General features: G+C 34.3%; 2 protein-coding genes across 2 annotated transcripts in view; both read left to right on the top strand.

Annotated features, from left to right (window-relative positions):
- The first annotated feature begins 5,242 nt into the window (after window positions 1-5,242).
- LOC142344397 (L-xylulose reductase-like) lies at window positions 5,243-5,918 on the top strand. The gene has a single exon (XM_075396009.1). It carries the CDS (start codon window positions 5,300-5,302, stop codon window positions 5,741-5,743), a length of 444 nt encoding a protein of 147 aa, XP_075252124.1. The 5' UTR covers window positions 5,243-5,299; the 3' UTR covers window positions 5,744-5,918.
- A 1,352-nt stretch (window positions 5,919-7,270) lies between these two features.
- The window catches only part of LOC142344325 (otogelin-like protein), a 75,498-nt gene continuing 58,145 nt past the window's right edge, over window positions 7,271-24,623 (top strand). The window contains exon 1 of the mRNA XM_075395913.1: window positions 7,271-7,293. Coding sequence (XP_075252028.1) covers window positions 7,271-7,293 — 23 coding nt within the window. The remainder of the gene's footprint in view (window positions 7,294-24,623) is intronic.

Raw genomic sequence — 24,623 nt, 5'->3', positions numbered from 1 at the left:
ATGATATGCAAAGGTATAAAAACCCAAATTTAAACCAAAATTTTACAAAACTGAAAGCAAAACAGACCATGCGGTCAAATCTAACGGTAAACCCAACCACAAAATCGAGGCATTACCGTTAATCGCTAAACAGTACGAAATGTTAAATAAATTTCAGAATCACGGCAGACCAATTTCATCTAAAACGGGGAACAAAAAAACGAACGACAAACAATAAATAATTAAGAACAAATAATCTGAATAGAAACCGTAGCCTCAAACCGATAAAACAAGCTGGCGTTGTACAAAAACAACAGCTGTCCGAATTGCTCATTACGAAATCAAAAGGCACCTACAATGACCTAAACGAGGAGGTTGAGATTCCGCAAAGATTCCACATGACGTACTACGATAGCAAATACAGACTTTTAGCAAAGATTTCACCTGACGCCATACAATAATCTCTACTCAAAAACAGGGTACATGAAGAGAGGCGAGAAAAGGACAAAGAGAAGAAATGTTTAAAAGTACTAGATACCTCTGGAATTAAATCGGACAGTGACATGGACGTGAAACTAAGCCAATACAGAGCGGACAGCAAAATGCAACACCACATGTCACCAACCCAGACAACCAATCATATACTTCAGGATCCCAAGATGACATCCCGAATCAGAATTCAACGGATCCCAAAGATAGCAAAGCCGAAATGACAACAGATTTCGATGCTAGCACGAAAGCATTGATTGAAGACGAACAAGAAATCAGAGCAAGGAAGACTGAAGATCCGCAATTACCATTAAAATCCGTTGCTCAATCAACTCCATTTCCAGAAAAATGCAAGCTCAAAAAAAAGAGAGGTATAACCAAAATAAAACCTTCTAACGAATAAAACTATAGAGAAAAAGTACCAGAAAATGCTACAAAAAAACTAACAGAAAATATAACGTCACAAAAAATATAACGTCGCAAAATGTAACGGAAAACGTCACAGAAAGCCAGAAAGGAAATTAGACATTCCAATACATTAGGAAATGCTAACTGAATAATAAAAATGGGGGGTATCTTGCTAAGTACCTTATGTTTAGGTTCCATGGTTCAAGAACTAGTGGACGCAGCCATTTCTCCCGTCAAGAAACCAGACAAATACGTAAGAACCCAGGCTCTAATGTTTATGGCACCCACGCAGTCAACAGAAACTCAAAAAAGGTGCCTAACCATTTTAAAGGAATCCGCAATGCTCCCAAAGAAGAAGGAGAAGATCCTCAATCGGAGACCAATACAGTAGTAATTGACGAACCACTACAGCAAACCAACCCCAGTTAACAATGAGGAGGAAAATAGGGAGAAACTTAACCACTCTCAACTTTAAATCAGAGGCTACAGAGCAACGGATTGAAATATAAGTAACTGAGAACCGGCCAGGGTTCAAAGATAAAATCACAAGACCAACAAACCTAACATTCCTTTGCTTATGTTTTTTTTATTTTATATTCCATTTATCTAAGTACTTTGTTTCATCTGTTAATTAACCTGTCACGGGGAGTGACACATCTGACATGTTGACCTTTAGCATTCATCATTGAGAACTGGTATTGAAACAAAACGACTCAGAAAAAGCAAACTAACAAATCACATTACGAAATGGACATTTCACGGCCTTATGCAATAAGTCGAAAAAAACACTCTAATTGAATACTCTCAAGCTATTATTGAAACAACTAATTTGCTTAGCGCATTTTGCCTAAATTCGAGCTGAAAATTGGTCGCACAAGATAGTGAACATTTTGATTCAAATTTCAACGATCGACTCAACAGAAGTTCAGAGGCTGTAAACTCTATAAGTGACGAAAAGGAATCAAACATCTTGTTATCGTGCAAGTTAGGACCTAGACATTATCTGTAATCCCTCTGTGAAAATCTACTACAAACGAACGCCCTTTATAAAATGGTAGCGGGGGTAAATTGTGTAATTAATTCAACGAAGACGGTGCAACGGATGAGAAAGATAAGGAACACTCAGCAACAAAAAAGACCATTATTAGCTATCTTACATCCGACAATTGTACTTACGTACTGGAAGAGGACGAGCCAAAACGTTACCTAGCAGACTGTATTAATTTGACACTAAATACATCCTCCATCCAACTTGTCGACGCGGAAAAAACATATTGAGTGTTTAAACCGATCCATAACCAGTTTAACACCATCTACCTAAAGACCAATGTAAATTTCGAGGATCTGGTAGCAGAGACAAACGTGGACATCGCACTTTTGGCGACACCACAAGCAAAAATCGACCGGAAACCTGCTCTATCAAGATATCCAGAATGAAATTTGCACAGCACTGGGACTGGTACTCTGAGGAACAAACGTCATCTTAACCGTTGCCCTGCGTAGATGGTTTCTTAATGCTGTCAATGAAAGCCACTACAAAAATTGGCCAGATGGAAGAGGAGTCTAAGTTAGGTTACTGGCGAAATATTTATGAAGACATACGTCACAAAACCCGCAACTGCATAAAATGCCTACAAACAGGTAAAAACACTAAATCTAGTACGAGTAAAACAGACCTAGGAAAAATGAGACCCCCTTTATAAACCGCACCAAGAAATTCAGATAGATCATTACGGGCCAGTAGCGGGAAAAGGAAATAAGAAATACACAATAGTTGCAACGAACCGTAATTCGAAATGGAAAAACGCCAAAATCAATATTAGCATTGGGAAACTTGCAATTATCACTCTTTCTAAAGACATTTATAAAAACAAGGAAAGATTTATGTCAAAATGCAATGGTTGCTTCAACAGCCAAACATATAAACAAATATTCAAAGAAAACAACAACAAACCGGAATAAGTAACACCCTACGTACACACTAGCAACCATTGAGAAATAATTTATCCATGTTACGATTTACGTACTATAGCTCCATTGAAACAACGAGAAAAACATACTGAGAACACCCAACTTTACAACCCTACTTAACATAAATTTTTAGTCCAATAAATAAAATTTTAGCAATCAAAGAACTAACACTAAAAAAACTTTGTATGAACCAAAAACGAAAACATACTAGGACAAAAAATTTGGCCTCCACTGAAACTTTCAATTACCAACATGCAGTCGATTGGAAAACCTCAGGAAGTCCGAAGGATTAACGGGAACACCCAAGCAAGAAAAGCAGATTGGATAGTTTTAGGTAATTCCAACAAAAAAAAATGATATGCAAAGGTATAAAAACCCAAATTTAAACCAAAATTTTACAAAACTGAAAGCAAAACAGACCATGCGGTCAAATCTAACGGTAAACCCAACCACAAAATCGAGGCATTACCGTTAATCGCTAAACAGTACGAAATGTTAAATAAATTTCAGAATCACGGCAGACCAATTTCATCTACAACGGGGAACAAAAAAACGAACGACAAACAATAAAATAATTAAGAACAAATAATCTGAATAGAAACCGTAGCCTCAAGCCGATAAAACAAGCTGGCGTTGTACAAAAACAACAGCTGTCGTCCGAATTGCTCATTACGAAATCAAAAGGCACCGACAATGACCTAAACGAGGAGGTTGAGATTCCGCAAGGATTCCACATGACGTACTACGATAGCAAATACAGACTTTTAGCAAAGGTTTCACTTGACGCCATACAAGAATACCTCCTCAAAAACAGGGTAGATTAGGAGAGGCGAGAAAACGACAAAGAGGAGAAAACTTCAATAGTACTGGATACCTCTGGAAATAAATCGGACAGTGACATGGACGTGACACTAAGCCACTACAGAGCAGAGAACAAAAACGCAACACCACATCTCACCAACCAAGACAACCCATCATATACTTCAGGATTCCAAGATGGCAACCCGTATCAGGATTCAACGGATTCCAAAGATAGCAAAGCCAAAATGACCGCAGACTTCGATGCTAACACGAAAGCATTGATTGAAGACAAACAAGAAATCAGAGCAAGGAAGACTGAAGATCCGCAATTACCATTAAAATCTGTTGCTCAATCAACTCCAGTTCCGCAGAAAAATGCAAGCTCAAAAAAAAGAGAGGTATAACCAAAATAAAACCTTCTAACGAATAAAACTATAGAGAAAAAGTACCAAAAATGCTACACAAAAACTAACAGAAAAAATAACGCAAAATTTAACGGAAAACGTCACAGAAATCCGGAAAGGAAATTAGACATTCCAATACATTAGGAAACGCTAACTGAATAATAAAAATGGGGGGTATCTTGCTAAGTACCTTATGTTTAGGTTCCATGGTTCAAGAACTAGTGGACGCAGCCTTTTCTCCCGTCAAAGAACCAGACAAATACGTAAGAACCCAGGCTCTAATGTTTATGTCACCCACGCAGTCAACAGAAACTCAAAAAAGATGCCTAACTATTTTAAAAAGAATCCGCAATGCTCCCAAAGAAGAAGGAGAAGATACTCAATCAGCGATCAATACAGTGGTAATTGTCGAACCACTACAGCAAACCAACCCAAACTAACAATGAGGTGGAAAAGCGGGAGGAACTTAACCACTCATAACTTTAAATCAGAGGCGATAGAGTAGCGGATTGAAATAGTAGAAACTGAGAACCCGCCAGGGTTCAAAGATAAAATCACAAGCCCAACAAAACTAACATTCTATTGCTTATGTTTATTTTTTTTAAATTCCATTTATCTAAGTACTTTGTTTCATCTGTTAATTACCCTGTCACGGGGCGTGACACATCTGACATGTTGACCATTAGCATTCATTATTGAGAACTGGTATTGTCTAATGTACCAAGCTATACATAGATCTCTCACTACGCTAGTTAATGCGCTAGAAGACAGTTGCGATTCAATGTTTTATTTCATCTCTTTTAATGCTAACTAAGATTCATATCACCAAACTAAATTCTAAGTCTTAATCATTACATTGGCCAAGTGTAAATCCAATTCTTTTTTTTATAAATCATTACTGGGAATTTTTAAAATTAAGTTTTGAAAGTCTGACAAGTTTTCGGGTTTTGACTTGTGCAATACGCCAAGTTGGTTCCCAAGTCAAAGCCAAATTTTCCGGGGGTCTATTTGAAGGTACTTCAGTTGTGTCGGGGCCGTTTTTAACCGGTTTTGACCCTTTTTGTTTGATATGACATATATCTCAATTTTAATATTGTTGAAATGTCAAGACTTGGATTAAGACTTGCCATGTCTTGGCTACGACTTGCACAAGACTGACAAATTTAAAATGTGCTATGATCGTAGCTCTGAATCAGTGCTGATACCAAGACTTGCTGTCAGACTTGCCCAGTACTGATTTTGGCGTTATGTACGGGTTCTTAAAAACAAAAAAAAACGATTACCGGGGTCTAGTGGCGGAAAAGAAACAGTTCCTTGAAGGTTCGGTTGTAATGGTTTCGTCAATATGTGGGCGGCAAGCTTTTCCAAATTATGGCTTCTACTGCATGACCAAGTCAGCCCTTGACATGTATTCCCAAACTCTGGCTCTTGAGTTGGCTCAGTACGGAATCAGAGTCAATGCTGTCAATTCCGGTCCAGTTATAACCAAAATCCAGACCAGAGCAGGCATGGGTGACGAAGCTCTGCTGGCGTACACCGAAAAGAGCAAACACTTGAACCCTTTGAAGAGAAATGGCGACGTTGAAGAAATTGCGGATGTCATTGCTTTTCTGGCTTCTTCCAGAGCTAGTTTTGTAACTGGAAGCTCAATTCTGGCGGACGGAGGCAGAGCTCTGGTCTGTTCTCCCTGAAAATTATGCTTTGCACCAGTTTGGCAACATAAGAAAGTGGTCATGTTTTAAATTTGTACAATTATAGTACCCCGGTTTGCGGAAAATATTTTTGAAAACCGTGTAGGGATTGCGCTGAATTGAGCTGGAAAGTGCTAGATAATAAGTAAAGGAATAAATCTGAAAAAATTAAATTTAAAGGCATTTAATTGCACCCAGCGATTTTCTTATAAAAAATTCGGTAGAGTCAGCGCATTTCTTTTATCATACGCGCGAAATTGCGCTGACAGTTCGACCCTTGACGTCGATAGACAAGTTTGCCTATTTAGATGACAACAATCTAAAATTTTTAGATACAATAAACGGAACTGTAGTGTTCTCATTTTTAACTTTATCTGCAGTGATTAAATTTTATCTGTGATTTGTAAAATCAAGAGTAATTTCTTTGTAAAGTACCAAATTTTTGTCTCAAAGAATTTTATACTACGTGTTTAAAAACGTTATTTCATTCAGTTCAATAGCATATTTAAAAAACCCTAAAAATTATTATGTTACTTGGTTTCAGATATTGTACTATTTTGAATAGCTGACCTCATCTTCTGGGCAGGCTATTATAACGGCCCTTTTTTGCCGCTCAAAACGAAGTATTGGTAGAGAGTCATTTTAAATCAAATTTATTGGGGTGAATTTTGTAGCAGGAAATGAAACGCGTCAAAAACTTTGAGCATTCCGAGGGTTGAACAGAAGTAGAGAGTAGTTCAGGCCGTTGTTTCGAGATAGCGAGAAATTATTTTGTGGAAAAATAATGTAAACGAGCGAATTTCTAAAAAATTTTGTTTACGTGTATTTTTTTCAATTTTTTGTTTTCACTTTTTTTCCGATTAAAAGTTTGGCTGTGCCAAGTTAATAAATTAAAATGTTGTGTTGATAGGGTCTTCAAGTTATAGCATATTAAACTCAGGCTTAAGATAATGCAGAGGTTTTTCATCGCTTTCGCTCTTTCTCAAGCTACTTTTAGGCAATTTTTTGCTCATTATTTTATTTCATTGGGTTCATTAGTGATTGAGGAAACTCCTATTGCCCCAAAAACCCTGTATGTCAATTTTTTACTTCTAAATTGATGTTATTGATATTAATAAACAGTATTTTGGGTCAACACTATGACAAACAGTAGAGAAAATTGGAACTTTTTTGTCAATTTTCATTTCAATTTTTCTTAAAAATTAGACAAGTTTATTTGCCTATTATGGCCCTCCTATTGTTACTTGACCATTTTGCGGTCTCTATTTGACAAAACAATGATTTTCGTTTTTATCTGGAAAATTAATTAAATTTGTCTTTTCTCTATTTAGGTAGCTTTTGATGCTGAATATTTCAAAAAAAAAAATTAAATTGCTTTTTAAGTTTTTTTAGAGGGATTTTGAGACGTAGTTGTTTTCTGGAAGATTTAGGGAGATTTTCGCGGAGGCGACCACTCAATCAAATTCTTCTGGCTAATTCTTTTTTATGGTCGCTTTACTTTAGTTTACAGCTCGCTCCCAAGTAAGGATGAAATATTTTGACTTCTCTAGGTTAGTCTCACTTATCTCTAAATTTGCTCAAAGTGCTTTTAAGCAACAGTTGCTCAGCCAACCAGCAGAGTCGGAGTTGAAAAACGCAATGGAAAACAGAAACAGGATTAACCCTTGAAGCCTAATTTTAAATGCCTGCTACTGGTGCTTTGATATTAAAATCTTAGTTACCAACTCTAATGCCTATTAATATTGATACTACACCCTGTATCCCCTCGTTAAAAAAAGGAGAATGCTCAAGTACAACGTGAAACCAAAAAATTTGCTTTTTTTTAATTTCCCTTGATCACCATTGTGTTTATGAGAATCAATTGCGGCTATATTCATACAATCTACTGGGTATTTTTTATATTTCCAATCAAACAGGAGACTTAACATCTGCTTAGCGGGGTACCATTGGTGTGTTTAAAAGGGAGCGAGCTCATTCGGATTAATATATGCATGCGATCTTAATCATATTTTCTCAGACCACACGTCCGGAAGCTCTGCTGATCAAACGTATTTATTCGAACCCGCTCAATCACATTTTTGATTTAATTGTCTACCAAATGAGGAAGATATAAGAAACTTCCAAAGATTCAAAGATTGTTCAAAAAGAGTTAGTGCGTCCATGTAAAAAATCGTTTCGAGCAAAAACCGCTACATAAATTAAAGAAGACTAAGAGGCAAGACAATCAACAAAATCAAATGAAAACAACAAGCAATAATTGCGACTAAAATAGATTGCCTGTATTTTTTAAAAGAGCAGAACTTAATAGCAATAGAACTGCACCAGAGAAGATATGTGACCTGTTTTATTAGAACCATTAAAAAATCAGACAAATATCAAAAAGGTCCAAGTAAAAATACGTTATAACTTTTTGAAGACAATTAAATTAAAAGACATGAAAACCATAAGCTATCAACTGAAATCTTTAAATAACTTCATTTATACCTCCAAATACCGCCAGAGGTCATTGAGCAGAATGCCATGCCACTTCGAAAAGAACAAATACAGACAAAAAAAGTCAATTAAAACTTGCAAAAAAAACTTTCCGAATCATAAAACGGTGTTTAAAATCATCATCTAATCAATAAATATTATCAAATTTGACTTCTTTGAACGCCAATAATGTGATATCTGACTTGTCATTAATGTAATAATCGGACGAGAAAGAAGAAAATCTCTAAAACTGAAAAAGTTTTAAAAATTTGTAGTAACAAAGACAGAAACCATTCTATTGAAGATAACACAGCGACGAGCACTATTCTAATTCAATTAAGAGAATATGCGAGCTTTATTTTTTAAAACTACGCTATAAGATGACAGAAATTATATAAAAATGGCAAACCTCTAAGAAACCCATGATCCTCTTGAAAAGAAACTTTTATAAAACTTATATAACCTAAAGTCATAGCAACCATAAAATTTCAACTGAACTTTTAAATGAGAATACTTTTTAACGGCTTAGGAAACAAATTGGCCATATCAATATTAAGACTAAGACAAAAGACTAAAATATAACAACTAATAATAGCAAAACACGAAATTTCAAAGAGCTTTTACGCAAACACAGTTTTGAAGGCGAAGAAAACCCTTGATGTTAATTGGCCCTCAAATGCCCATATTATTGGTGCTTCAATAATTGAATTTGATGTGAAACTGACCTTCGCAGTAATAGACCTAAAAGAAATGCAAAAGATTTTTTTCAGAAAGCTTAGCGCCCCATAACAGTTCGAATAATTTTTTAAATGTAAAGTTCGACAATAAGACAAAAACTACTCGAATTTATGCCGATCGTCTTACAAAACAAATGATACTAAGCTGGCTAATCAGACAAAATGATCAATGCATCAAAGTAAAAAATGGATTTGTGGATAAGTATCGAGTTATATTAGCCAAAAATCATTAGATATCATTTAAAAAGAATAGATAGTAGGTTTAATAGCTCCAAAGACAAGGAATAAGAATTGGGAATAGTTATACTCATTAAACAGACTTACCTCGAAATGGAAAGAAAAATTGCAAAAATTCTTTTAAAAATATTAGAGACAAACAAATAACATTCCGAATCATTTTTCATTGCAAACATCAACAATAAGAACAAAATTAGCAAAAGCTGCGGTGCTGTTGAAAAACCCTATTTGTTTGTAAAAAGGCGTAGGAGGTACCTGTGAAATGAAAAATTTTAGTATATCAACAATGAAGGACGATTAGTCTAGCTGCTACATCGAAAACTAGCTCAGCAAAAAGCTGCTAAATTGTTTGTTTCAGAACACATTCTTACAAACCGGAGCCAACTATAGCCCCCATCTACAAAAAAAAAGTTTTGTAAGCCATTTTCATGTCCGCCTTACGAATAAATGATGCAAATCTTATCAAAATATCTAATCTAACAAAATAGTCGAAGTATAAAAAATAAATATAGATATTTGAATTACTATTGAGGTTGATCAGCGAGAAGTCATAAGGTATCCACTGAGAGAATACACATGTTCTTTAAAAGCTCCACAGATAGTGAATATGACCTTCGATCAATTAGACGCGGTCATAGAACCACAAAACGAACTGTAAATGCAGGCAAAACTCACGAATTCAATAAAAAAACTGCAAAAAATTAATTGACGGCCTTAAAAACCATGAGTTTTACTCTAAAACACGTATTGGGTTACGTATACTTTGGGTCTCTTTTGACATAAACATGTTTTTTTTTGTTGATTTGATTGACTTGAAGAAACAGACTTGTCTGTAAGTTGAGTAACAAAGAAAAAAATTATTTAAAATTTTATTGCCAAAATACAATCCGAAATCCTCTTTCATTGTAAAAATCAACAATTAGACCAAAATTATTCCTGCTATGGCTGGCTGTTGTTGAAAAAACAGTCTTCCATAGATTTGTGTGATAAGTATTTTAGCAGCTGAAATGTTTTTATTTCCAAAATGATAAAAAGCTGTTTTTAGTAAACATTAGTTCAAATTAGCAAAAAGCCGCCAAACTGTTAGTTCAAGAACACGTTCTCTTGAGCCAAAGCTAAATTTAGAACCATCTGAGTGAAAAAAAATTTGTCAGCCGTTTTTATTTTCGCACTACCGTTCAAATTGATCAAAGTGGGCTAAAGAGCATTTTTGGTGCCACTTTTCATGAAAAAAGAAAAAGCGCCAATTTTTTAAAAAACTTAGCCGAACAATAACAGTTTATTCAATAACAGTTTCTTCATATTTATAGCAAAAGTGATCAAAGCTTCAACATAAATTACGGGAGAAATGAACAAAACAAGTGCAGTTACCCTATCATCCTCAAAACTTGAAAATTCTAAGAAACCTTAAATGAGAAAAAAAATGGCTCGACATCATTAAGTGCTACTAAAAACCGTAATTATTGAAAATTTTGAAATAATTGTGAAAAAATTAACATTAATTGTTTTTTAAAAAAGAAGTCTAAAGAAAGTGTGAGAAGTGAAATTTTCACAAAAAACCTCCGTAAATCCTCGGAACAAAACAAAATTTGAAAAAAGAACGGTTTTTATTATGATATTCTACGCATCACAAGCTATGATATTTTACGCATGACAAATTAAAGATAGCTCTCTCAACTCCCTACGATAAATATATCGATCAGCGAAAACTGACTTAACAAAAAAACCAGCTGAGCATATAGTTCTCTCCCAACAAAAATGGATCGGAACAAAAATTTTCCAGATTGTCTCAACTCTCCCGACTTGCTACGATAAATATATTGATCAGCGAAAATTGACTTAACAGAAAAACCAGCTGAGCATATAGTTCCTTCCCAACAAAAGTGGATCGGAACAAAAACTTTCCAGACTGTCGATCGAACGTATACATATACACCCCCTGTAACTTAAGCGCAGTATTCCCTCTCCTCGCTTGTTGCTCTGACCAGAGGTCAAAGATATCAACATAAAAAAGCAAAATTTATGGCGAAAATACCCATGAAAACTGAAAATAATAATGGTTTTTTATCTTCAACATAGAAAAGTCTCAAGAACTAAATCAAGCAGAAGTTTTTCCAATTTGTGGACGACGTTGCTATCCAAAATTAACGTAGTAAAAGACGTTACTTCCAGAATTTTTTTGCATAAATTGTGAAAGAATTGAAAATTCATCTTCAAATTTCAAAATTGACAAACAAGTTTTTACAACACTTTCATTGAAAGTTTCCGGTTTTAGGATGGCATCTGATACCTTTGAACCAGAGTGAAAAACTCCCAATACTCACTTAGCTACTGTTAAATTTTTTAATCGATACATATTTCTATTCATTGTCATCCAGCTAGTTAACCAAAAAAGAGTTCAAAATCTTGCAAGATTCTTGCATGAAGAATACAAAATTTTGCAAGATTCTAGCAAGAATTATTCGAATCTTGCAAGATAAATGGAAGAACTATGCATTATCTTGCAAGCTTCCTGCAAGATTTTTTTAACTCTTTGATTACTAGGGTTATGTTTTGGAAATAAATATCTCTAGTCATTCGATCTGATTAACAAGATTGCGTGGGTCGAGAAACTGAAAAAAATGAGAGTCAACTGCAAAATCACAAAAATAGCAAAATGACAAAAGGGGTTTAATTCTTTTTACTACCGAAAAATCAAAATGTCTGAAAAAGGCCCCATCAACATGTATAAAATAGGAGAAGAAACTTCCGTTTAAGAGCTCTGAAACGTCTACTAAAATTTATATAGCTCATGATTTGAATTGCTTCAATAATGTTGATTGTAATTTTTCTTGCAACCGAAAGCAGTAATGGAGAATAACTATATTAATTTCTAATTAAGTGAAACCAGCAACATAGCGGTTTTCACAGTTGATAAAAAACGTGATAAAAGGAAAATTGTGCATTCGCCATAACGTCGAAAGCTCAAACTGGCGGATTTTGTAAACACGCCAATTGGTTTTAAAAGCAGTTTTTGAGTCACAAACCAAATGAAGGAGATAAAACACATTCTTAATGATAATTATAAAGAACGCTCTCCGGAGTGGTTTCTCGTCTCCCATTCCATGCTGCATCTGTAAGGAAAGCCTCTAATTCTGGAATTTAAAGAGTGTTCGGGCTTTAAAAAAATTGCTCAATGTATTTAGCATAAAAGCAGAAGAGATAGCATGTCTCTACAATTTAAGTTATCAATGTATTTGTTAGCGCCACATTTGAACAGCATCAAACGCCAGCAGATGCCAACAAATAACCTTTCAAATTATAAAATTTGTGGTCCCTATCCCCACTCCCAACATCGGCAAGGGAAACTCGGAGCGTTCAAAAGTTTTGGCACGTGGTCAGGGAAACTTCTAAGTTCTACTTGGATCCATCTAACCGATTTGCATCACATCCATAAATGTGGCTATTATCGCTTATATGGTGCAGAAGCGGATTTTCAGCATTCCATCTCTTTATACTAACACATATTCGTGTTTTCTTTATGTGATCTCTTAGACAATTAGTAGTAGTCTTATATCAGGCAAACCAAATTTCTTGCTGCTGACATCGGTGCCTGAGGTACTTAAAATTTTCAGCGCACTTACTTGATATCTACAATGTAAATAAAGGTTTTAATCATGCAATCAGTAATAAGTGAACATAATGCCGTATCTGATATATAAAATTTTATTTTTTAATCGAATTGTTTGAATAGAGTGCAACTCTGAAATTAGAAACACTGCTCTCATTTGATTGAAGCTATACAAACTTCAGTGCGTCACTGAACATAGTTTATCACTGAGGATTTTCTTAACGTCAGTCAAATTAATGTTAGAGTCTTTTTAACAACCGAGCAACTTTTAGTTTTGACGCAATTTTCATTCAATTGTAATTAGAGTAAGAAACCAGGCCGGCGTAAAGCTCGAGAACCGGGCTGTGAAGATGGCATGCCACTCAGCTTCTTGAGCAGCCGAAAGAGTTTTTGATAATTTATATTACATCTTGTCGCTTGTAAAAGCTGCAGCATCTAATTTCAAACTAAGGAGTCATTCGCGATATTTCCAGTTTTGCAAAAATGAAGTTTTTGATTTCTTTATCAATTGAACAACTTAACACGGTAAATTAAAATCATCAAGTAGCAGACAAATATACGGAGTACAAGTTACTTGACTCTGCCTAAGGTTACTGGAAACTTCTGGCTTTTATCGAGGACGACCGAAGTCATAATATTTATGTCATTTCTGTAGAGTCGAGAAAAACTTCTTACAACAAACAACTTGTGATATTTAAAATTACAAATATTTAGGGAAGCCACCTTCTGGCTATGTACATAGGAACTTCTGCATTTCGCCATTTTGGAACCTGATCGCACCTTTCAAGTTGTTTCAAGGAAAACACCGTAGAAAATCTTCTGCTTAGCATTTCAATAGCAAAGCTACCATCTTCAAGCAGAAAAATATATTCGGTGTGGGACGCTGTACTTCGATCTCAAACAGAAGATTGAATTGGAAATTAATAATAACTTTTAGTCAAAAAGTTTGAAATCAAAATAAAAAAGCCCACAACCGATCAGAGTTTGTTTCTGAACAACCGGGGCCGTAAAGCTCGAGAACCGGGCTGTGAAGATGGCGTGCCACTCAGCTTCTTGAGCAGCCGAAAGAGTTTTTGATAATTTATATTACATCTTGTCGCTTGTAAAAGCGGCAGCATCTAATTTCAAAATAAGGAGTCATTCGCGATATTTCCAGTTTCGCTTATTTCAACTTTATACGTTCGTTTATTCCAACTTTATGGGACACGCTAGCAAACACAGAAAACGGAAAGCAATTAACTCCGAAACAAGCGCCAAAATACAATATTCATTTCAAAACACATAATGAGTTATTCAATTTGCATAGGTGAAAATTTTTGAACATAAAAAGCCTTGAAATTTATAGCCTGCTGTTTTGTGGAAAAAGAAATCATGGGCCAAATTCCAAGCCTATATCAGTACTGGACAAGTTTCTTCTTCAGGCAAATCTAAATTCAAGTCTTGTTTCGTTTTCCATTACTGGGCAAGCCTAAATAATAGATAGTCTAACAAGTATTGCAAGATAATTTCCCATTCAAAAGAATATAAAAACTTTTCCAGTAAAAATTTCCAATTTTTGGTAACGTTCTAATTCTTGGCATTAATTTTCCTCCACTTTCGCGATCTATCCATAAACCCTCCCAAAACTGTCCCCAACAATATGCTAACACCATGGGATGTGCGGTAAGCTCAGATTGGGTCCTTTTGAGGGGCTTTCAGTTGTTTCTTAGCAGTTTTCGCAGCATATTCACTTGGGGTAAAAAATTGAAAAAGATTATAGTTAGAGTTTTCTTGTTGGCCAAGAGCCCCATGGTTGAAAATGTGCAAAGTGTTGCGACGCTCTTTTTTCACATGGAATTGAGAAGCTGAACAGTGTTTTTGAATTGCTTTTAGCTTTTTCTCGGATCAATTGTTTTGTTTTCAAACCAATTTCTGACTGTTTCTCGGTTATTTTCAAAGTTTAATTTTAAAGGTTTTCTGGCTATTTGCGTGCCATCATTGCTAGCGAAAGTTTCCCACCATGGTGTTATAATCTGGTTGCTTCCTTTTTGTTTAGTGTTAAAAAAATCAACCAATTTTTATGGGCTCTCATTTTTTTCACAATTTTTCATCGGGAACAGATTTTTTTCTTCTTTGCACAAAAGAGAAGACTGATACAATACTTCAAACACATCTAAACTCTAATTAGCATAGGTAAAAAGTATTTGGATAGAGCACTTTACATTGGACAATGAAGTAATTGAACCAGATAGAACCATTTTGTCGCAAAAAAAATTATCACTTAAGATTTTTTGTGAGCTACTGTATAGAGATAAATTCAAAGACAACATTATACAAAACTTCCTCCTGCTGCCTGGTGTTGTCTCAGAGGAATAACAGAAACAACTTATCCACATAAAAGATGTGACATAAGCTGTCGTCTTCTGTTTGTTTGGTGGCAGAAGGCCAAAAAATAGAGACCAAAAATGTTTGGTGGCAGAAGGCACTGTTGCTCGGAAGATCGATCAAATAACATGAACTGGTGATTGTTTGAATTGGTGAAACTTTGTAACTGTGCAGTGTCCCTTTATCAGACCATGTAAGCTGCTGCAAAATAGATCTTGTCAAAAACGGACAATTCGCAGCACTGCCAGTAAAATTGAATTGATCAAGAGACCAATGAGAGGTATTTGCCTTGTACTGGAATAACAGTTTCAAGACAATTTTTCCGAATCAAAAGCAATAATATTACAAATAACGTAAATTCCTTCCTAGAAACGAACAAAGCCAAAATGCACACAACATTTGAACTAGTCTAGCATTTATATAACTTTGCAACAATCTCGGTTGCTGAAAAGATTCAACAGACAAAAAAATGTTTTAGTATATAGTAAAATTTAGAATTAACTTCGATTTTTTCAAATTTTTTTGAACTATTTGTCGTTTATCTGAAATTTTTCTATGTTCAATGGCCAATAATGCCCTTCCAAGGCTTTGTCGTGATTAAATGTCTTTATTTAAATAATTCAGATTAGCCCTTCAGAGTAAAAATTTCAAGAGCTTTGGCAATGGTTGAATTTTAATTACTTGTTTGATCGGTTTAGTTTGTCTTCTTGTTTATCGTCTTGTTCAGCTAGCTTTGTTCAATTTTTCTGCTGATCAGATAAAGTAGCTCTAAATTTTTCATTCAATGCTTTGGAATGTGTTTCAGGACTTGTCCTGCTATTTTTTTTATTGTAAGACGTCTTCACACATTTTTCAATGAATTTGACCTCTTAAAACGGGATAATCAGGCAGAGCTCAGTGGGAGTTATGTTCCATTAGAAAATCTACAATGAATTTGGTAGTTTATAAAGTGCTCAGGGTGATGCAGTTGATGGGATGTCGTAAATTTAAGGATAAAAAATCACTTTTAGAAGTTTTGGAGATCAAATCGTGCAATTCTTCAGTTTTTTGCGTTTCTTGATTGATCAGTTGCAATATGACGTTTGTCAAAGTTGATAAAGGTTTTTTGAGAAGCATATTTGACGGACATATTAGCTAATATATGTTTTGGTACTGCAAACAGATATGCGAATTCATATTTGTTTCGGAATTTTTATCAAGTTTTTGTCATTTTTTAGTTTTCCCAGCATCAGGTGCCATAGAATCTCATCTATGACTTAATAGCTGGCTTTGAATAGTTTCTAAAGCATGATTTTGTTTTTCAATTACTCAATATCACGAATTTTTGCTATTTTTTAATGAAAATTCCGATTTTTCTTGTTTCTTGAAGAGAAGTTTCTGTTATTTTGTTTGGTTACTCAAGCTTCAAGGGCCAGAGGAGGCCGCTTCTACAATTCAATACAATCTTACTGGGTAGCAGCTAGGGGCAATTGAATGGTTTTCAAGTTGTTAATATCACAATTTTTTAAGGTTTTTTTGAAAAAATTGAATTTTTTTCAAATCTTCTGAAAATAATTATCTTAATTCGAGTTTATCAATCTTTACGGGCCGTTGGAAATCTTTTAGGGTTTCAATTGGATTACTGGTGACAATAAAATTGTTCAGAACATAATAAGAGAACGCAAATTGGAGATGTTCAATAAAAATTGCAATTGATTTAAAATTTTTTTGAATTTTTTTTCATATTTTGAGCTTATCGATTTTTAAGGGTCAATGAAAATTTTATAATTCTTGCAAATGCGTCACTGGACAGAATGGTGGGTCAGACAATGGTTTTGAATAATTTAATATTGCAATATTAAGAAACTTTGGTAAATTTTGCAATCTTCTATTTTAAATTGTATGTCAAATTTCTCAACTTTCTCTCTTTAGTGGCCAATATACCCTGCTCAATGTTTGTGCTTGGATTAATGGGTATATTTAAATGGATGAAATTTGGCCTTCAGGGTGAACGATTGCAGAATTTTTGCAAAGAATATATTTTTGTTTAGTTTGTTTGGGTTTTTTCTTCACTTTCGAGACTGTTAGTCTTTTTGGCTGGCATTGTTCAATTGATCTGCTGGTCAGATACAGTAGTTCTAAGTTTTTCATTTATTTCCTTGGAATGTACTTCAGGACTTGTACTGTTATGTTTTTTTTATTGGAAGACTTTGAAAAAATTTCTTACAATGGCTCCAGTGCTTGATCAACTTCTCCCTAAAATATATATTAACGCAGGCAAATGCAAAAAATACCCATTTTCTCCCTAGTGCTGAAATTTTTCCTGAAGTTTGTCACTGGCTGCTCCATCTTGGATTCTTCCAAACGGCTCCAATTTTTGTGCATTTTATCGATTGCTCTTCTGGCAACAGAAATTCGATTCCAAGAAAACTAGATGTAACTAGATGTAACAACTTGTAAAAAGTTATACACCCCCGCATTCATCAGATTCTGACGACGTTTTCATTCGTAGTAACTTTCAGCATGTGCTTTTCTGGTGGTCATCTGTTTGTTGACCTACTGGCTTGTTCTGAAAACCATCAGTCAGCGCTCTTCCTTAAAGCTGGGAGATTGCCCACTCCTCTAGCTTTTTTAATCGCGCAAACTGAATTATTTCACAATTTGCCTCAAATTTGACGTCTTCACATTCTTGCTCTCAATTTCTTTGAGTTCAATCGACACAATATTTCCTAGGTAATCCTGTAAATCGTGAACTTTGTTTGGCATTATTTAAACCACATTTCCTTCATGGCCCGGTTTCACAATTCGCTTCATTTTCATCAATCTCAAACGCCCAGAAGCTCTTTGTTCAGAAATTGCCGTCCTCCGCAATATTTGTTTTCTGTTGAGATCACATCGAGTAAAAATCCTCGTCCAGCAAATCGTCAGTGACATTGTCGTCATGCGATTGTTCACAGCTCTTTGTTTTACATACTTGTGTCAAAAAAAAGTTTTTTCACAAAATAATGTTTATCTGGGTTTTAAGAACCGACGATTTTGCCTCTATTTGGCCCCTTTGTGACAACAGTTTGTTGTTTAGATTGCAGTTAACTTCACTTTGTGGTCTGTGCTGAAAACTCTAGTGTCTATGGTGGACCCAGAAACAAATGTTTTCAGGTGTCAGGAAAATCTTGTTTTGTTTTCTTATATTTTGTTTATATTGTTTATGCGGCAATTTACTGAGTTAATTAATATATTATAACCAAGATTGCCTTTGAATTTTCGAATTGTTGTTTTTTATCATTTTCCCGCTCGTTGTTTTTTAGTTTTGAACTTCTGACTTTGTTTGAAATCGGGATTTTGCATTTTGTCAATTGAAAATTTAGTTCTCTTAAATTGAAAATTACGACGTGGTCAGGCTTGGTTGCCATACTTTGTTCATAAATATCTGATGCACTATTATTGTATGATGCAATGAGTTTTCTGCGAAAATTTGAAACCTGATCACATGAGCCAAAAAGGTGGTTCAATACATTTCAAGTATTGACGAAAACTTGACCAAAGAATTGATGAGACATGAAACTAGATTTTAATTGGCTTTAAAATTTGATTTTAAGTCTAAAAATGTCGTGATAACCCCAATACAGTGCTGGTGCAACCTGTAATATTCTTGATTTGGTATTCAGTTTAGTTTTCCATCAAAATAAACCTCGTTAAAAGTTTAAAAGACTATTTGAGCTCAAAAGGAAAGAGAAAAAAAAATTCTTTTCATTTAGAAAAGGATCTTGATATCTAAAGGCTTTTTTTTGCTAATGCATATTTTATGTTCAACTTGCAACGTTTTGGATAGGGGAATAAAAAAAAACAAAGTCAACGAGTCAATTTTAACATTTTTTCCGATCATTAACGAAATTAATGAGTTTAGGATTTTCCCTATCCAAAAAAAAAGAACATATCCTGGCAAAAGAACATACCCCAAAAAAGAACATACCCCAATTTTAAGTATAGCAAAAAACACTCCAGTTTGTTCACTTAAATCCTTTTTAATTCACTTCAAAATACACACAAATTTCTTCATTTCTGACATTTTCCCGCATTAAAAATAGTCGATAGAGAAGCAATTAAGAAGGACGAGGAAAAGATTTTGAATCAATCAAATCTCGGGGTTTTCCATATATGCTGCATTTTAATATGGAATGGACAGTTTTTACCTTACACGTTGTAAAAACAGAGGATAAATTTTAAGGAAAATTATAGGGCTAAATGAACACGGCGTACTTACAATCATCATTTCCCGAGTCGAATCAGAGTATTGAATATCACCCGTAACGGTTTCTTATTTTCTATATTAGTTTCGACGTTTTGGGGGCTGAGAAAAAAAGCCGCTCATATTACCTCAGACTAAATCTAATTTACGTAAATTAAACATTAATCACTTGAGTTTAGAGGCACAGTTGTTACAGCGTGGAGCAAGAAAACCCGACGGAGGAAGCTATTTACTCAAGCTGAACGCCAAGTCTTAATCACGCCTGTATAGGAAAAACTGCCTTTCAAAACTGGGAAAACTGGGAAGTGGTCTAATCAGGTTCGTCTACCGTTAAAATAGACCAGTACTGGCCCGGATCTGTGTGTCAAAACAATTCAGTACTGAATCATAGAATTTCCGATATGATTTTTACTATGACCAGAGTTCTGATCATGGCACTTTTTAGACATTTCATAGAAAAATTCATACTAAAATTCTGAATTCCTTATGAACATAATGATTTTTTCTCTCTATTTATTCTGAACATCATGACTTTTCCTCTGATTTTACTCTGATCAGTCTGACAAAAAAAACTTGAAACTCATGAAAAACAAACAAAAAGAAAACTCCAATTAATACATTCCGAGCCACTCTTTTTAGATTTCAAGAGTGCTACCTTATTATGATACCGCCCCAGGTCGAGGTGACCTGACCAAATTGTGCTCTGATCAGACGATCTTCATTGCGCTCGAATTACAAGGTCTGGAAAAAGCTTCCAGCATACTTCTGTCTCGACAATGCTCTTGAACTTGTCTGATCAGAGGTCACTTCGGTCTGGGTCCGCCTGATAGGAGGCAGTTTCAAGCGCAAACTAGTCTGATCAGAGGCTGATCGGAGCGCACACTAGTCTGATCAGAGAGTGGTCACGATCAGAGACCACGTTGAGTAGTTTTTTTTGTGTTACGTTTAATGGTAATAAATAAGTTGAATTGCTTTGAGCAATTGTTTTGCCTGAAGTTTTGGCTAAATTTTTGGAAATTCAGCAATTTTTTCCTCTTTTAATAAAAACTGGAATCAATTGTGCTTATTTGAACCACTTTGTGCAGTTGGACCGGTAATAAAGCCATAAAAACTGCTGTCCTACCTCGGGTTCCAAAGAAAGTGTTCTGGAACCAACATTTTAACGCTCCTTAATTAATTTAAAACTGTATTTACTTAATATGCATTATTAATTTATGACATGACAAGATATTTTTTTGCCAAAAAAATTTTAAGCAATTATTTGATACAATTGAGTTTTTAACAGCTGCGCAGCGATAGCAAGTGTAGTTTAGTCTCATCGTTGACTTTTGCAACGAAGGGGACTCTGATTGCATTTGGGGTCTGGCAACTTCTTAAACGTCTAATAAAAAACACTCCCTTTTACTTCCGTCAAGCCCATAATTTTTTTGTCGCGAACAATTTGTTTTTTGCATATTTTCTATGAAAACTCGAGTGTTGCTACCGTTTGAAGCTCTTTTTGTAGTCCTATTTTTGATATATTGACTATTTGGTCAAACTATCTCTTTCGTTACCACTAGGAGCACTTTTGTTTGTCTTAACGAACAAGCAGCAATGAAAAGATCAGTTTTGGTCTATTTGTCGACTTTTAGCTTTTAAGCAACCTTCAAAAACAAATGGGGCGCTTTACTTAAAAATATATATTTTTGCCTGATTTGTTGTTTTTGTTATATACAGTCCAGAATCATTTCAACTCAAAACTTAATTATTAACACATTGAAAACAATTTCCAAAAGAGTTGCCGATGTAAATACGTGATAATTTCAGTTAAAAATTGTACGGCTTGACTTCTGCCTATTTTGGATTGTTGTTCGGATTGTTATGAATCGCTGTATTTTTTTAAAAATATTTTTTGCCTTTTATATTTTTTGTTAATTACTGACCAGAATGATTGCAAATTATAACTCAATTTTTGACAGGTCAATTATACGTAGCAATTAAGGCCAATGGACATACATAAGAACTTCAGAGAAATGCGCATGGATTTTTGGCTTACAACGCCGTTTGCTAAAGAATGTTTGTGGAGTTTTAAGTTCTGCCTGCATACATTTTATTTTGTGGTCTATTAACTTAGTCTCACTAATGATTTATCCGATTGGCTTTATCCCCAGTAGAGGAGTATTCCACCTATTGTTTTTGGTTTTTATATTTTTTTTTGGTTTCCGTTAACTTGTTTTCAAAAAACAATGTTTTTTTTGGATGTTTGCCAGTTTATTCCTATATCTGCCCCTTTAACATTACTCTCAGCAAAAAGAATCACATTCTATTTCAAGTGTGTTGTTCATTACTTTTTAAATAAATAATTGTTTTTGGCGTCGATACTACGAGCTTTCTTCTTTGTGTCTGTTTGATTTTTTTGCTGCCTTGTTCTTATGACATTAATGGTATCTTAATCGGAAGTCTTATTCCACAGTTATGGCGTTAGAAGAAGGCGCAATTGAGTATTTTTATTATTTTTTTTTTGAATAGTTTATGTCTTTTCAGGCTTCGACTTTGTTTCATGCCAAAATTGAATTGACCTTGCGATTTTTGTTTGTGTTTGCTCCTTTTGTTATCGTGTGACCTTGTGGACATTGACAAAACTCACATTATAACTCAATTATTGACCGGCCAAACTTACGTGCCACTTAAGGCCAATGGACATACATAATAATTTCAGAGATCTCTCAGAAATTTCGATGAAGGTTTGAATAAAGCCATTGGTTGATTTCCTTTTGATAGTTAAGGGTTTTCATGACTTTGAATAAAAACTTAATTCGGAAACTATACAGCTATTTGCTTACTTTGCGCTTTTTGTTTTTGTCTAGTCGTTAAAGATTCTCAACAAAGACTGGTCCTACCTTTCCTGATAAAAGGTACGTCCATTGATTTTAATTAAATTTTTTCTGATGCTATTTTGAATTCTTCATTATGTTTTTTTTTTAATTTGATAGATTTTGTTGTATGTCTTGTCGCTTACTATCTTTAATAGTAGGTATCATTGGTCCTCTAAAAATTTTATGGCTAACTTGTATAGTAGATTGAATTTAAACCGATTTTTAAAGTAGATACACCAATTGTTCCCGGACAATAAGCGATTTTTGAACATACCATTCTCATTTGGTAGTCAACTAACTCAAAAACCTGGATGATCTGTGTTGGAACATTATATGCAAACTCATATCACCGAGCCTACTTGTTTACTTCTAAATTCAAATTAGTTCTTTACAATACTGATGTCTACTAATTAATTCCTTTTTCCGCATGGTGGCGTAGGAACTATATGATCAACTGAGTTTTTTGTTCAATGAGTTTTGACAGATCGATATATTTGAGGAATAAATATATTATCGGTATCACTTTGATGTCCTGGAGCAAAGGTTTTTTGGATTTTCTAGAAATATTTTCGACTTAATTTTCCATAAAATTTTATAGACTTTCGCTGATTTTTTCTTCTGATTTTTTGGAAACATCCTAAAGGCTGATAGATTTGTTTTAGAGATGCACTGATGCTATAGTTTGAACCAGCTAGGGGACAACCATTGAGTTTTGTGCTTTTTACTCAATATTTTAATAAATAATATGTGGCTTTTTGTGATATTTATCGTATTTTTTGTTACTTATGTTGGCTGCCATTATTTTTCAATATAAACTTGTCTAATTGCGATTTCAATTTTGCGCAGTTGACTCATTTTATGTTTCTTTTGAGTATTTACAGAGTATTTGTATGATTTTGATTTTGGCAGTCCATAAAACAAACTGTTGAATTATTTGGTTCATTGTCTATTTTTTGTTCTTTTTTAGGTTTGATCTAGATTGTTCAGTCATGAGAAAAGAATTTGGCTCTCTGAAAATCATAACTGAACTTCAATAGAAATGGCGTCGACGCTGTAATTATTTGAGCTCTTAGCGATTTTTTGAATTTGCTTTTATTTCTCATTTCTTATTCTTATGCTATCGTTTAATCTCTTCAAGGACTTGTACTATTGAGTTTTCAAGAAAACATTAGTGATTTTGTAGAATTCCTTCAGGTTATAACTTTCAAGTGATGGTGGCTTGGACACCATAGGCATTTTCGTTTAGCCCGTTTCAAATTGCCTCTATTTCTTTTTGTATTAGTGATATTATTACCGGTTCTTATTTTTCAAGGGTTCATTGAAAGAGCCTCTATGAATTATATATTTTGTGAGGTGACAAGTTTTGCTTTTGATGGCTTTGAAATATATTGTCTCAAAAAAAGTTTTAGTTTTTGAATTTTGAGTTCATTATAGTTTCTAATTTTGACTTGTGTATTGGCGAAATAAATGACCTCTGCCAGCTGCTTTTTAGTTAACCTATGGTGATCAAGTTCGTGGTTTTGAATTTCACCTTAAACGGTTGACTTCGATGATGATTTGGAACTACAGCGAACTTCTGTGTTTTGTCAGTACTTGTCTGTTTGCGGCCTTGCTTCCTTTTCTCAGTAAAAACTGGCCCATGCAGACATCTTGCAAGATGCTAGTTGCTCCGACCCTACTTTTGGGGGTAGGAACTAGATATCCAAATGGGTTGTTTTTGTTCATTCAATTTTGGCCGATCGATATTTCATCGTAGAGAAATGTGAGTGGTTTCAGCAAAAAGCTCGTCCATTGTAGAGTTTGAAATTATTATTTTTAAAATTTTTCGAAAATCTATCGAGGTTTAAACTATTATGTGTACACGTGATTGCATTGTTCACTTTCAACGTAACTTTTGTGCAAATTAAGTTTTCTTCTTTCAAATTGTTAATTCAAAATTAATTTTTACACCACAAAATGATTTAATTTTATGTTCGTAATGGACCAAAGGCATTAAAAGGCTAGTTTCTGTCTGATAGTGAAGTTCACTGCCGGTAAAATTCTTTCTATTCGAGAGCTGTTTTTTAAACCTTTCCCTATTTTTTGAGTTTTTTTATGTCTTTTAGAAAATAGTGACTTTTCATGTCAAGTTTCTGTTAAAGAAAATCCCAATTTACAGTCAAGTGACGTCCAATGTCCAATGAACAAATAAATCGTTTTCAAGGAATCGCTCATGTTTTTTTCTACTGACATTTTAATTTTTTGGCAAATTTGATAATTTTTTTTAATCTTATGGCATTTCTATTTACTTTATATAAATATATATATATATATATATATATATATATATATATATATACATATATATATATATATATATATATATATATTATATATATAT

This window comes from Convolutriloba macropyga, chromosome 8 (genome assembly GCF_964194025.1).
Source record: "Convolutriloba macropyga chromosome 8, txConMacr16.3, whole genome shotgun sequence".
In the NCBI taxonomy this organism is placed as follows: domain Eukaryota; kingdom Metazoa; phylum Xenacoelomorpha; order Acoela; family Convolutidae; genus Convolutriloba; species Convolutriloba macropyga.
This window is presented reverse-complemented; position numbering and strand designations above follow the sequence as displayed.